The sequence below is a fragment of the Littorina saxatilis genome, linkage group LG4, assembly GCF_037325665.1.
Source record: "Littorina saxatilis isolate snail1 linkage group LG4, US_GU_Lsax_2.0, whole genome shotgun sequence".
NCBI lineage: Eukaryota > Metazoa > Mollusca > Gastropoda > Littorinimorpha > Littorinidae > Littorina > Littorina saxatilis.
Genome location: NC_090248.1, coordinates 623,335 through 638,208, shown reverse-complemented (window position 1 = coordinate 638,208; position 14,874 = coordinate 623,335). Strand labels below are relative to the sequence as shown.

Genomic DNA, 14,874 nt, shown 5'->3' with positions numbered 1-14,874 from the left:
AGAAAGAAAACACCAGGCACTGAACTGGCCTTGCACTATATAGGCTGTATTCAATAAAGGGGATGTCCATAATCTGAGAAAGAAAACACCAGGCACTGAACTGGCCTTGCACTATATAGGCTGTATTCAATAGAAGGGGATGTCCATAATCTGAGAAAGAAAACACCAGGCACTGAACTGGCCTTGCACTATATAGGCTGTATTCAATAAAGGGGATGTCCATAATCTGAGAAAGAAAACACCAGGCACTGAACTGGCCTTGCACTATATAGGCTGTATTCAATAAAGGGGATGTCCATAATCTGAGAAAGAAAACACCAGGCACTGAACTGGCCTTGCACTATATAGGCTGTATTCAATAGAAGGGGATGTCCATAATCTGAGAAAGAAAACACCAGGCACTGAACTGGCCTTGCACTATATAGGCTGTATTCAATAGAAGGGGATGTCCATAATCTGAGAAAGAAAACACCAGGCACTGAACTGGCCTTGCACTATATAGGCTGTATTCAATAGAAGGGGAGGTCCATAATCTGAGAAAGAAAACACCAGGCACTGAACTGGCCTTGCACTATATAGGCTGTATTCAATAGAAGGGGATGTCCATAATCTGAGAAAGAAAACACCAGGCACTGAACTGGCCTTGCACTATATAGGCTGTATTCAATAGAAGGGGAGGTCCATAATCTGAGAAAGAAAACACCAGGCACTGAACTGGCCTTGCACTATATAGGCTGTATTCAATAGAAGGGGATGTCCATAATCTGAGAAAGAAAACACCAGGCACTGAACTGGCCTTGCACTATATAGGCTGTATTCAATAAAGGGGATGTCCATAATCTGAGGAAGGAAACAATGAATCAAGACACTAAAACCCAGGTGCACATCTGCAGCTCATAGGCAGTGTGTATGCACACTATCTTTGTCCTACCTCTTGCCATCTCTGAGGTATAGCGACCACAGACACACACACACACACACACACACACACACACACACACACACACACACACACACACACACACACACTTACATCCATTCTTATATATATATAGTAGATTCAAAGCTTGGTCTCAACTTGAAAATACTTGTTGACCTAAGAAATTGCACAAAACCAAGGTACAACATGACCTAACAAAACACACAAGTTAACAATTTGACCCGATTAAACATAGTAATTCACAGCTTAACCTTATTCAACAGTCTACAGCTCACACAGATGTTAGGCCTACTTGCGTGATCTGATTACGTTAGCAGGCTAATTGCCCCCCGGGCAATTGCCCCCCGGAAAACTGCCCCCCGCAATGGGAGGACAATTGCCCCCCAGACAACTGCCCCCCGATTCTTTTCTGAGCTCTTTTGGTGCAAGATTTTACAAAAGTCATTCACTACAATTAAGTGTGTGTGTGTGTGTGTGTGTGTGTGTGTGTGTGTGTGTGTGTGTGTGTGTGTGTGTGTGTGTGTGTGTGTGTGAATGGGAGAGAAAGAGAGAGAGAGAAAGAGAGAGAGAGAGAGAGAACGCAGGAACGCAGGAACGCAGGAAATTTAATGCGAGGCCACCGGCATGTACGCATGGGGGTTTACAAAAGACACAGGAAAAAATAGGAATAAAAATCAACAACAAAATTTCATGGTTGTACAGAAACAAAACAAAAATATATATCGTGGCACGAAAATTTACAAATTTTGTCTCAAAGTATCAGTCATAGCAACAATTGCCTGTTTGAAATTTCTTCATCACGTGTTTTCATGGCATAATAACAATACATGGCTACAGCTCTATTAATGTATATACTCTCATTTTGTAGCAGAAAAATCAAGGGTGGTACATGTACATTGTCAGTGAAATATTTCAAAATATATTTTACACGTAGATCCTGGTATTTTGGGCAATGTAGCAGAAAATGTATTTCGTTTTCCACAGCAGGACAAAACGGGCACGTGTTTGGTACAGCACTATAGCGTTTGTTTCCATTCAGGTCAATAATACCTAGGCGTAGTTTGACAAAAATGTTTCTAAATTTAGTAAGTGTGATATCTGTTAGGTATTTTTCCGGCTGCAATAAAGACTTGAACGAACTATACGTTGAAAATCTATCACTTTCCATTATCTTACCAAACCATTCCTGCTTATAGCAGTCAATCAAACGCTGTCTGAACGCACGCAAAAAAGCTTTTTCATGAACAACACCACCATTCAGCCATACAAAGGAAAACCCACACATATCCAAACAACGCTTTACCGAGCAAGCCCAATTTTGCAAATCAACCTCATTTCCGGGTAACCTTGAAAATCTTTTTTTTATCCATCTCGTACGCTTGTCTAGGTAATCTAACCAAAAACATGTTCTGCAGCTTTAGCCAGTACCTGATAACACTGACAGTACTGTCAATGAATAAAGGGAAACGACCGAGTTCTCCATATGCCATCGCGTTTGGAGTTCTTGGTAAAACATTCAAAAATCTTTTACAAGCAAACAAATGCGGAGATTCAACAGAACGAAAGCGTGTGATACCCCATATTTCAGAGGCGTACAGAAGCATAGGTTTTACTAGCGCATCAAACAATTTAAAAAATACACTAACATCCATGCTACCTAAGCTCCACATTGTTTTCATGATTTCTACCACTTTTCCCTTGGCTCTGCCTGCAAATTCTTCTAAAGCAATGTCAAATGATAATTTTGTTGTCAATGTGACACCCAAATATTTATAACTGTTTACAACATCCATAGGTTTACCTTGATAAAACCATTTTTCTGTCTTAGATAGATGACCGCCTTTCCGAAAAACCATTACTTTTGTTTTCTTTAAATTTACACTGAGGCCAAGGGCAGAGGAGGCTTGTTCAAGATTGTTCAATTGGTTTTGTAGTCCAGCAGGTGTTGTAGAAATCAAACAAATATCGTCAGCAAAAAGAAGCAAAAAAATTTCTTGTAATCCAGGCAAAAACTGAACACCATGCCTTCCATTTGAGGTTACTATATCGGCTACTTCAGTAATTAACAGGGAAAAAATCAGGGGAGACAACATGCAGCCTTGTTTCACCCCGGCAGGGCAATCAAAAAAGTCAGACACTTCAGGGCCCCATCTTACACATGACTGGACAGAATCATAAATCCCTTGTAGCATACGGAGCATTTTCGTCGAAGTTTTTATTTTTTGAAGAACGACCCACAAACTATCCCTGTCTACAGAATCGAAAGCTTTCAAATAATCAATAAAAGCAACGTACAGTTTACTTCTCCTTTGTCCATACAGACATTTCTTAATCATAGTCACAAGTGTAAAAAGATGATCAATAGTTGAATAGTTTTTTCGAAAACCAGCTTGTTCTTCACATATCTTGTGTTCACTCTCTGCCCATTTATACAGACGCTTATTTAGGATGGAAGTAAAAACTTTACTAATAGTACTCAGGAGGGAAATGCCCCTATAATTTCCAGGATTATTTACATCACCCTTTTTCAGTAAAGGAACTATCACGGACTGACTCCATTGTTTAGGAAACACACCAGTGTCATAAACACGGTTAAAGAACTTAGTGAGAAAAGGGGCAACAATATCCTCAGCTGCTTTTAGAAATTCTGCTGGTATTTCATCAATACCAGAAGCTTTCCCTGCTTTTAATTTTCGAATGGCTTGTTTTACCTCAGCTAACGAAATTTGTTCATCCAATTCATAAATATGTACATCTTCCTCACTTTCTTCATTTATTACATTTTCGTTTTGTTCAGGCGTTGAAGCTGTGTGCTGTCCCAAAATGTTTTCAAAGTGGTCTTTCCAAACATCGATATTTATAGTAGCACGGTTTCTCTCCCTTGGGCGAGACCGTTTTACCGTTGACCAGAACATGGAAGGATTTTTTCTGTTTTCTAGTAAAGAATCTTGTACTGATTTTCTATATGCTTTCTTTTTCTCTTTTATCATATTTTGATATTCAGATCTTTTTTTGCAAATACTGTAGTTTATGCTCAACCTTTCTAGTGCGAGAGTACCGACTAAGTAATCTATTAACTTCACGTTTTCCCTCCCTACACTCTGTGTCAAACCATCGGCTCGTACGACGCTGACGGCCTCCAAAAAACACCGTGCGTCGCATGCACCGACCCGCTTCTAAAAGCGTGTTTACAAACATTGTCAAGGCAGCGTCAGAGTTATCATCAATACATGCAGCAGCGTCATCGATGGCAGTTTGACCTTCACGTGAAGAAAGAAAATCTAAAAATACACTAGCTTTGGAGGAATCCCAAGTCAGTTTCTCTGAACTAGTCTTATTCTCACTGTCTACATCAGCGTCCATTTTTAGGGCAGCACACACATCTAACCGAACAGGCATATGATGAGACTCAATGCGGTTGACAACAGAAAACATATTTACATATTCAACAAAATCAACTGAAGACAAAAAGTGATCAATAGTACTATTTCCTCTTTCAGACACAAAAGTGAATTTATCATCGAAACCTGGTTGTACTAATCCATGCAGAGGTACAAGGTGAAACATGCAGCAAAACTGAATCAGTATTTTACCAAAGTTATTTGTCAAGACATCTTGTGATTTTCTTTCAAAAACATTACCATCCTCATCATCATCTTCTTCATCAACACATTCAAGACACCAATCCCCTATTCGGGCGTTCAAATCACCTCCAAGTAAATAGTACACATCCCTGCCAGCTTCCATTAAAGACAAAATAAACTGTTCTAGCATTTCTAGAGTACAATCATAATCTTTTTTATCATAGTACACACTGCCTACTGGATGATTATACAGACCAATAAACATCATGTCTTTCTCACAACCAAACAATTCTTTTGAAAGTTTTACGCACAAAACATTTTCACTCTTGGTATCAATAGTCTCAACAAAATCCGACAGACATTTACGAATCAACATAACAGTTCCACCAGAAACATGGCCCATCTTGGTCAGTTTCACACCTGGTGAATGAAGAACAATGAAATCACTAAAATAGGTACTGAAGTCAAAGCTTGGCAAAGTAAAGGTTTCAGACAAAAAGCAAACATCAAAAGAAGTTATGTAATCAACAAAATCAGGGTCAGTTAGCTTGGCAATCAACCCATTTATATTCCAACAAAGAAATGAAAAAGAAGTATTCAATTTGTCCTTATTTGCTGTTGCAACATTATTTACATCAGGTGTGTTTTTGTCATGTGCTTGTGTGTCTTGTTTGTTTGCATTGTCATAGCCTTGGCCACGCCCCTATTCGCTGTTTCCTGCACGGGTGGGAGTTCCACGCACGTTGCGAATGTAGGCCGAGTACCCACCACCTCCACTATCGCCACCCAATGTCATGTCTTTGTGGCCCTGCCGATTGGCTGAGCGGGTCACACGCTTATCTCTGGCGTCACTCTGCCCGGAATTCCGACCGGAATTTTCTTCAGTGTCACGGCTGTGACCCTGAGTGTCACTGACGTCACGCTCTATTTCTACTTCGCTGATTGGTTGACGTTGCTCGTGATCAGGGGGCGTCTCCGAGTCGGTGTTTGTCAACAAACCGGGGCCACCCGGCCGGCGGTTGTCAGCACGGCGATCATCGTTGTTTCTGGGGTTGTCATGGAAGCGTAGCTTGCCGTTTGTGTAGTAGGCCGTCTTCCCCTCCTCCCTCAGCTGTTTCAGCTTCTGGGTCTGCCGTCTGGTGAGATCTTGGGCCGCTCTCAGGTTGTCGTGCTCCATGTCGCTTCGTGCCTCACGGTCTTTCATGAGACGCATCGCATCGCCCCAACGTTGGAACTTGGCAATGATAGGGCGGGGGTTGGGATTCTTGGGGTTGGGTTTGCCGAGGCGATGCGCTCGCTCGATGACGTCAGGCTCCCACTGCTTCTGAGGAATGTAGGTGTCAAGAACGTTTTTCACTGCAACAACACAGTCAGCATCGGTGTCGCCAACTTCTTCTGGTATTCCGAAAAACTTGACGTTGTTGCGACGGGAAAACCCCTCCAGCCTGTCAACCTCTGCCTCGAGGCTAGTCACCACACGATACAGATCGTCTTGTTGTGAGGAGAGGTTGGAGATCGACTGTTCGTTCTTCTTGAGGGACTTTTTCATTGTCTCTTGCTCATCCCCAAATTTCTTCATCAATGTCTCTTGTTTTCTAAGCATGTCTTCTTGTCGTTTGAGAAAGTCCGCCTGTGTTTGCATGGTTGCCAGAACGACATCCAGCTTCTGCTGCAACGACTGCTCTAAGTGTTTGATGCTATCTGCCACTGCAGTTGACTCCGCACCACCACCACTACTTTCGCTACTGCCACTGACAGCAGGCCCAGGGTTTTCCTCTAGGTCATTGCTCAATCTCAAGCGTCGTATCGCGAAGGCAATCACTGCCAGGCACAAAGATGGCGCGTGCTGCGCGTGCGGAAAGGTCACCGCCATCGGTGACAGGTGTACAAGGTCATCACTTGGCACTGACAAATGGCCAGTCACTGTTGACGAATTATAAGTCACAGTTCCCAGGGGTGGGAATGGCGTACTAAAAGCACTTTCCGCAACATCTTTGAAGCAGCACACGATGTTCGCAAGAAAAACAAGGCATCCCCAAGTAATGCACACGTCGCTGACACTGATTTCAGAACTGTCACCATACACGGGCTGAGCACGAAGCCGGTTCAAGAAATGTTTTGCCACACAAGCCAAATGAAAACGACCAATACTGGCCCTCCAAAGTCCTACCTCGATCATTTTCAGTAGATTTCTGCACACAATCACTTTAGACTTTCACTTGTATAGTTCTGGAGACTCAAACTTTGATATAGCCACTTTGAACTTGAAAAATATTTATCTTGTCTGCACTGTGAAAAATTTTCCCTCCTGCGCCATTCGTGGTCGACCTTGACCCCCCGAGAGAGAGAGAGAGAGAGAGAGAGAGAGAGAGAGAGAGAGAGAGAGAGAGAGAGAGAGAGAGAGAGAGAGAGAGAGAGAGAGAGAGGCGATATGTCCTTTGCTGGTGGTATGCAGTGCCTAGGCATTGCACTTCTACTTAATGACATACAGTGTACTTCCACTTACCAGAAGCGAAACAGTATTTCTCAATATTGTTTTCCGAGACTGTAAACGGAAAAACAAAAATGTTTTGGCGAATGGCAGTTGAAATATGTTCCTCGCGCAATATAGAGAAAAGAAATCGATCACTCAAATACAATGATATCGGTTTCATGTTTATGCATCGTTCTATTCGAGTCCCATGTCTTACTTTCCGAGCTGCAGTAAATGCCCTTGCCCTTTCTACGACGGAAGCTATCGTCAACGCAGTTCATTAAGGAACTGCTATACCAAGCAGTATTGAAGATACAAAAGATAAGTACAAGTTGCAGTGAAACGAAAGGCGCGTGCAATCAGCGGTAAAGATATATCCCTCACGCAACGCAGAACACGGAGACGGGGTACGCTGATTGCATGCGTGACGAGTCCAGCCGACACGTGGGCTGAGGGGCACGACAAAGTGACCACCCAAACGGGAGCCAGACGCAGTGTTGGATTGGTTCAAACTGAGATGTCAACGAATAAGAACCCGTGGTGTGACGTGTGTTTTTTCTTCCGTTTGGGAGTCACCCTTTCGGTTCGTGCCCCTCTGCCCTGGCCCGACACACTGTCACTGCTGTATTCAGGTCAATCTAGGCCTTTCTGTAATCAGGTCAATCTAGGCCTTTCTGTAATCAGGTCAATCTAGGCCTTTCTGTAATCAGGTCAATCTAGGCCTTTCTGTAATCAGGTCAAACCAAGCCTTTCAGTATTCAGGTCAAACAAGGCCTTTCTGTAATCAGGTCAAACTAGGCCTTTCTGTAATCAGGTCAAACTAAGCCTTTCTGTATTCAGGTCAAACTAGGCCATTCTGTATTCAGGCAAAACTAGGCCATTATGTATTCAGGTAAAACTAGGTCATTCAGTATTCAGATCAAACTAGGCCATTCAGTATTCAGGTCAAACACAACTGATCTACGTGCACTGGTACTATGGTAAAAAGCTTGCAGGATGCATGCGAGTGAAGATGGACGAATCGCGTTCAATGACGGCAGTGTGGGGGGATGTGTTGAGGAACCGCGAGAGGGGAAGACTCTCATCACCTCTGCCAGCGTTCGTCAGCGTGCGGTGTGGATACCATGTCGTCCAGCTATGGGTCATACGCAGGCCTGTACCTGTGATGAGAGTCTTCCGGAGCCCACACCCCGCCCCTTTACCCCCGTCTGCCCACCCCCCGGACCCCTGCCTCATGTTGGATGCCGCCTCCTGTCATACAAGAGGTCCTGAAGATTTCAACCGATGCTCGATCATACCGGCTTTGTGTCGAAAGCGTGCTAGCGTCTTCTTCAATGCATTACAGTGTCGAGCTTTTGTAAGCTGATATCGTGGCTTAACGTTTGCCTGACACGCGATTGAGTCGAGTTCAAAATCTGACCGCCATCTTCAAACAACAGTGCTTATCAGTAAGGATAGGCACCTTTAACTTTATTGTAGGACAGTGCCTTCGATAGGCGCTATCGGTGGTTCATGAATTGCACGATAGGGGGGTTATCGGAAGTTTTCTGTTTCTCGTACCGACAAAACCCCTGTCGGAGGCTTCCTGAATATGGGCCCTGGTGTTTCTGTGTCTCTGCAAGGGCAGTTGACGGTGCCATGTCTTCCACTCTGATCATCTTTCATCTTTCTCCGTCCCTGCCTATATATCTCTCTGTCTCGCTGTGTCTTTGTCCTTATCTTATTCTAAGAGCCCCCTATCTACAGTTGAGGCATTCATAATTTAGTCGTTGGGGAAGTGAACTGATTGTTCTCGATGGGCATACTACTTGTTGTCTGTGTTGTGCGTCGTTAGGACCAAGCTTTCTGCACAGCCTGGCATCACATAGCAAGGCAAGGAAGACGCTCACGCACTGCAAACCGCTCTGTCATTCACTGGCAGCAATTGCTTGCTAATAACTTTCACAGTTGATTGCGAGTGAAAGGCTATGCTGTAACTCTGTTATTTTGGTTGCGGTGGATAGGTTATACTGTTTTCTGCGTGGATGTGTTTGCGTTTTACTTTAAATCAAATATTGATTGTTTGGTTGGCGAGAGTAAACTGTAAAGCTTTGTGATTTTCACTTTGATAGCACAAGGCGTTGCTGTCCCGTGGTTCTACACACATTCACAATAGTGTCGGTCAGCCCAGAATATTCTCGTCGACGTGAACATGTGATGTGTGCAGCTGAGACTTTTAGATGACCCATTTTCATGACGCACATACATAATAACGTCATCAGGTGTTCACGTCACGAGTTGTCAAGATCCAAGATGGATTTTCCGTGACACAGTGTCTGACTGCTGAAGAGACGAAAACCCACAAAAACAATGGCAACCAGGACGGGCAAGTTGAAAGCAAGGCCGAGCCGAGACTCGCTGGAGAATTTGGAAAATGTTAACATTTGCGACCTTCTGCCGGGAGGAAAGATGCCACACCTACCCCCCATCAAGACTCGCCCTCTGCCCAAGGACGGCGTTGACCGATTCGCTAAGTCCTCCCTGCACAAACACAGACAGGCAGAGAAGACGCAACATCTTCTGCGCAGCATCATGTGAGTTTCATCCTGGTCGTGTTTTCCTCAGCTCTTCTGTGCCATGCGTTATAGGGGTTATGGGGATGATTACCACCACCACAATCAAGACGGCTACACCAGAAATTCTGTCAAATACGTTTGTTTCTAAACTCACTTATGATTATCATGATGAACATGATTTCTCTAGATAGGGCCTACACTGTTAGATGGGACAGCTGTTGTGCTGTTGTTGGTGATGTTGATGTTGTTGGTGATGTTGATGTTGGTGTTGATGTTGATGTTAATGTTAATGTCGTGGTTTTAATGCTGACAGTCGTTGTTAATTAAGTGGTGGTGTTTATGTTGATGCTGATGTTAGTTGTCGTGGTTTTAATGCTGACGGTCGTAGTGAATAGGTGGTGTTGATGTTGATGTTGATGTTGATTGTCGTAGTGAAGCGGAGGTAATGACTTTGATGTCGACAATAGAGAGAAGCACTGACTGGAAAGTTTGCACCGTACTGCACAAGGCAAATCAAAGCGTGTGTCGTGTTTTCAGCCAGAAGGACGCGGTGCGGGCCATCAAGGCGACAGAGCAGTACAACGCCGCCCACCCCGCCTGGAACTTCCCGCCCCCGCTACCCGAGGTCCTCATGTCCACCCTGGCCAAGCAGGAGGCAGTGAGTACCATTATCAGTATCTGTAACATGATATAAAACTACCAGGTGTTCCAATCAGTCTGTGTACCGTGATACCCGAGGCCACCATGCCAAACAGGATGCTGTGAGTACCCGTACACTACTAGGTCTTACACACAGTCTCTGTAACATGATACACACACTACTATGTGTTACACACAGTCTATGTAACATGATACACACACTACTAGGTGTTACACACAGTCTCTGTAACATGATACACACACTACTAGGCGTTACACACAGTCTATGTAACATGATACACACACTACTAGGCGTTACACACAGTCTATGTAACATGATACATACACTACTATGTGTTACACACAGTCTATGTAACATGATACACACACTACTAGGTGTTACACACAGTCTCTGTAACATGATACACACACTACTAGGTGTTACACACCGTCTATGTAACATGATAAACACTCTACTAGGTGTTACACACAGTCTATGTAACATTATACACACTACTGGGTGTTACACATCGTCTCTGTAACATGATACACACACTACTAGGTGTTACACATAGTCTATGTAACATGATACACACACTACTATGTGTTACACACAGTCTGTAACATGATACACTCATAACTCAGAACTCATAACTCATAACATTTTATTGATCCAACAAAGGAAATTAAATTGGTCATCAGCACATATAGGTCATTAATTAATAATTATAAAAGAATAAGAGAAGAAAATTCATAAAACCCATGATAACAAAAAAATATCTAAAGTAATATATGTACAACTACAATACCCTTTTTACTTGCACACTTGACACACCGACACACCAACACACATGCATACATACCTACATACATACATACATACATACATACATACATACATACATACATACATACATACATACATACATACATACATACATACATACATACATACATACATACATACATACATACATACATTCCATGTTAAAGTGTAGTTAAGAACTATTAGGTGTTACACACAGTATCTGTAACATGATACACACACTACTAGGTGTTACACACAGTCTCTGTAACATGATACACACAATACTAGGTGTTACACAGTCTCTGTAACATGATACACACTACTAGGTGTTACACACAGTCTATGTAACATGATCCACACACTACTATGTGTTACATAGAGTCTCTGTAACACAATACACACACTACTATGTGTTACACACAGTATCTGTAACATGATACACACACTACTAGACGTTACACACAGTCTATGTAACATGATATACACATTACTAGATGTTACACACAGTCTATGTAACATGATACACACACTACTATGTGTTACACAGAGTCTCTGTAACATGATGCACACTACTAGGTGTTACACACAGTCTATGTAACATGATACACACACCACTAGGTGTTACACATAGTCTCTGTAACATGATACACACACTATTAGGTGTTACACACAGTATCTGTAACATGATACACACACTACTAGGTGTTACACACAGTCTCTGTAACATGATACAGGTAGAGATCTGGAAGCGCAAGGCTGACATCACAACCTGAATATATGTACAGATTACATCGACCCCCGCCTGTGTGCTGTACAGGTAACATCAACCCCTACCGTGTATTAAACAGGTAACATCAACCTCTACCGGTGTGCTGTATAGGTAACATCAACCACTACCTGTGTGCTGTACTGGTAACATCAAGCTCTACCTGTGTGTTGTACAGGCAACATCAACCACTACATGTGTGCTGTACTGGTAACATCAAGCTCTACCTGTGTGCTATACAGGTAACATCAACCACTACCTGTGTGTTGTACAGGTAACATCAACCACTACCTGTGTGCTGTACAGGTAACATCAATTTTTCCACTACCTGTGTGCTGTACTGGTAACATCAAGCTCTACCTGTTTGCTGTACTGGTAACATCAAGCTCTACCTGTGTAGTATACAGGTAACATCAACCTCTACCTGTGTGCTAAACAGTAACATCAAGCTCTACCTGTGTGTTGTACAGGTGGAGTACTGGAAGCGCAAGGAGTGTGTTGAGAGCGCGCCAATCGCCCCGCTGCAGCGAGAGTGCGAGGACAACATCCTGGCCATGGTCCACGCGCACCTCCGGAACAACCCGGACCTCAAGAAGTGCCAGGAACAGCTCTTTGAAGAGGTCCGCGCGCTTTTCATCTATAGTATGAAGCGACACATGGGTACGTCACGGCGTCCTTCTCTCTTCTCACCCAGCTGTGTCTCTCTGTCTGGATACCGTTTTCAGTGTTACGATGATATTTCACATGTTTTGAGGTCTTCTTCACCCGGCAATATTGGGGAGCCTGTATAGCGACTAGCGTGGGAGGTTCGTCAATCGACACAAAGTTCCGACTCACATGGTGTTTGGCTGGACATAATGCGCTTTCATTGAAGGCTTAACGTAGATTTGTTGTTGTTGTTGTTGTTGTTGTTGTTGTTGTTGTTGTTGTTGTTGTTGTTGTTGTTGTTGTTGTTGTTGTTGTTGTTGTTGTTGTTGTTGTTGTTGGTGGTGGTGGTGGTGGTGTTGTTTTAATTCTCCAGATGTATGTGATGTAATTGTGCTTCTTCGTGACATAGTGATGACGTGATTTCATTGAGTGACGATGTGATGACGTTAAGTGACGTAGTGATGACGTGATTTCATTGCATAACGATGTGATGACGTTAAGTGCCGTAGTGATGACGTGATTTCATTGCATAACGATGTGATGACGTTAAGTGCCGTAGTGATGACGTGATTTCATTGCATACTGATGTGATGACGTTAAGTGCCGTAGTGATGACGTGATTTCATTGCATAACGATGTGATGACGTTAAGTGCCGTAGTGATGACGTGATTTCATTGCATACTGATGTGATGACGTTAAGTGCCGTAGCAATGACGTGATTTCATTGCATAACGATGTGATGACGTTAAGTGCCGTAGTGATGACGTGATTTCATTGCATACTGATGTGATGACGTTAAGTGCCGTAGTGATGACGTGATTTCATTGCGTAACGATGTGATGACGTTAAGTGACGTTGTGATGACGTGATTTCATTGAGTGACGATGTAATGACGTTGTGTGACGTAGTGATGACCTGATTTTATTGAGTGACGATGTGATGCCGTTGAGTGACGTAGTGATGACGTGATTCCATTGTGTGTGAGTGACGATGTGATGACGTTGAGGGACGTAGTGATGACGTGATTTCATTGATTGACGATGTGATTACGTTGATTGACGTAGTGATGACGTGATTTCATTGAGTGACGCTGTAATGACGTTGAGTGACGTAGTGATGACGTGATTTCATTGAGTGACGATGTGATGACGTCGAGTGACGTAGTGATGACGTGATTTCATTGTGTGTGAGTGACGATGTGATGACGTTGAGTGACGTAGTGATGACGTGATTTCAGTGTGTGTGTGTGTGTGTGTGTGTGACGATGTGATGACGGTGAGTGACATAGTGGTGACCTGATTTCATTGATTGACAATGTGATGACGTTGAGTGACGTAGTGATGACGTGATTTCATTGAGTGACGATGTGATGACGTCGAGTGATGTAGTGATGACGTGATTTCATTGAATGACGATGTGATGACGTTGAGTGACGTAGTGATGACGTGATTTCAGTGCAGCACGTGCTGATCGTGCCACAGGGCAACATGTACCTGGAGGAGGAGGAGGCGGGGCCGCCCCCCTTTGAGCAGCTGTGAGTCATCCATCTGTCTGTCTGTCTGGCTGGCTGGAGATAAGGCGCTCAGAAAGTTAAAACAAGTCGCGTAAGGCGAAAATACAATATTTAGTCAAGTAGCTGTCGAACTCACAGAATGAAACTGAACGCAATGCCATTTTTCAGCAAGACCGTATACTCGTAGCATCGTCAGTCCACCGCTCATGGCAAAGGCAGTGAAATTGACAAGAAGAGCGGGGTAGTAGTTGCGCTAAGAAGGATAGCACGCGTTTCTGTACCTCTTTTTGTTTTTAACTTTCTGAGCGTGTTTTTAATCCAAACATATCATATCTATATGTTTTTGGAATCAGGAACCGACAAGGAATAAGATGAAAGTGTTTTTAAATTGATTTCGACAATTTAATTTTGATAATAATTTTTATATATTTAATTTTCAGAGCTTGTTTTTAATCCAAATATAACATATTTATATGTTTTTGGAATCAGCAAATGATGGAGAATAAGATAAACGTAAATTTGGATCGTTTTATAAATTTTTATTTTTTTTTACAATTTTCAGATTTTTAATGACCAAAGTCATTAATTAATTTTTAAGCCACCAAGCTGAAATGCAATACCGAAGTCCGGGCTTCGTCGAAGATTACTTGACCAAAATTTCAACCAATTTGGTGGAAAAATGAGGGCGTGACAGTGCCGCCTCAACTTTCACGAAAAGCCGGATATGACGTCATCAAAGACATTTATCAAAAAAATGAAAAAAACGTTCGGGGATTTCATACCCAGGAACTCTCATGTCAAATTTCATAAAGATCGGTCCAGTAGTTTAGTCTGAATCGCTCTACACACACACACACACACACACACACACACACACACACGCACAGACACACATACACCACGACCCTCGTTTCGATTCCCCCTCGATGTTAAAATATTTAGTCAAA

General features: G+C 43.0%; 1 protein-coding gene across 1 annotated transcript in view; it reads left to right on the top strand.

Moving 5' to 3' along the window:
* Nucleotides 1-9,276: 9,276 nt before the first annotated feature.
* Nucleotides 9,277-14,874, top strand: part of LOC138963734 (dynein axonemal heavy chain 12-like) — a 188,441-nt gene continuing 182,843 nt past the window's right edge. The window contains exons 1-4 of the mRNA XM_070335583.1: nt 9,277-9,570; nt 10,090-10,210; nt 12,236-12,425; nt 13,870-13,948. Of these exons, the coding sequence (XP_070191684.1) occupies nt 9,347-9,570; nt 10,090-10,210; nt 12,236-12,425; nt 13,870-13,948 (614 nt within the window). The 5' untranslated portion in view covers nt 9,277-9,346. The remainder of the gene's footprint in view (nt 9,571-10,089; nt 10,211-12,235; nt 12,426-13,869; nt 13,949-14,874) is intronic.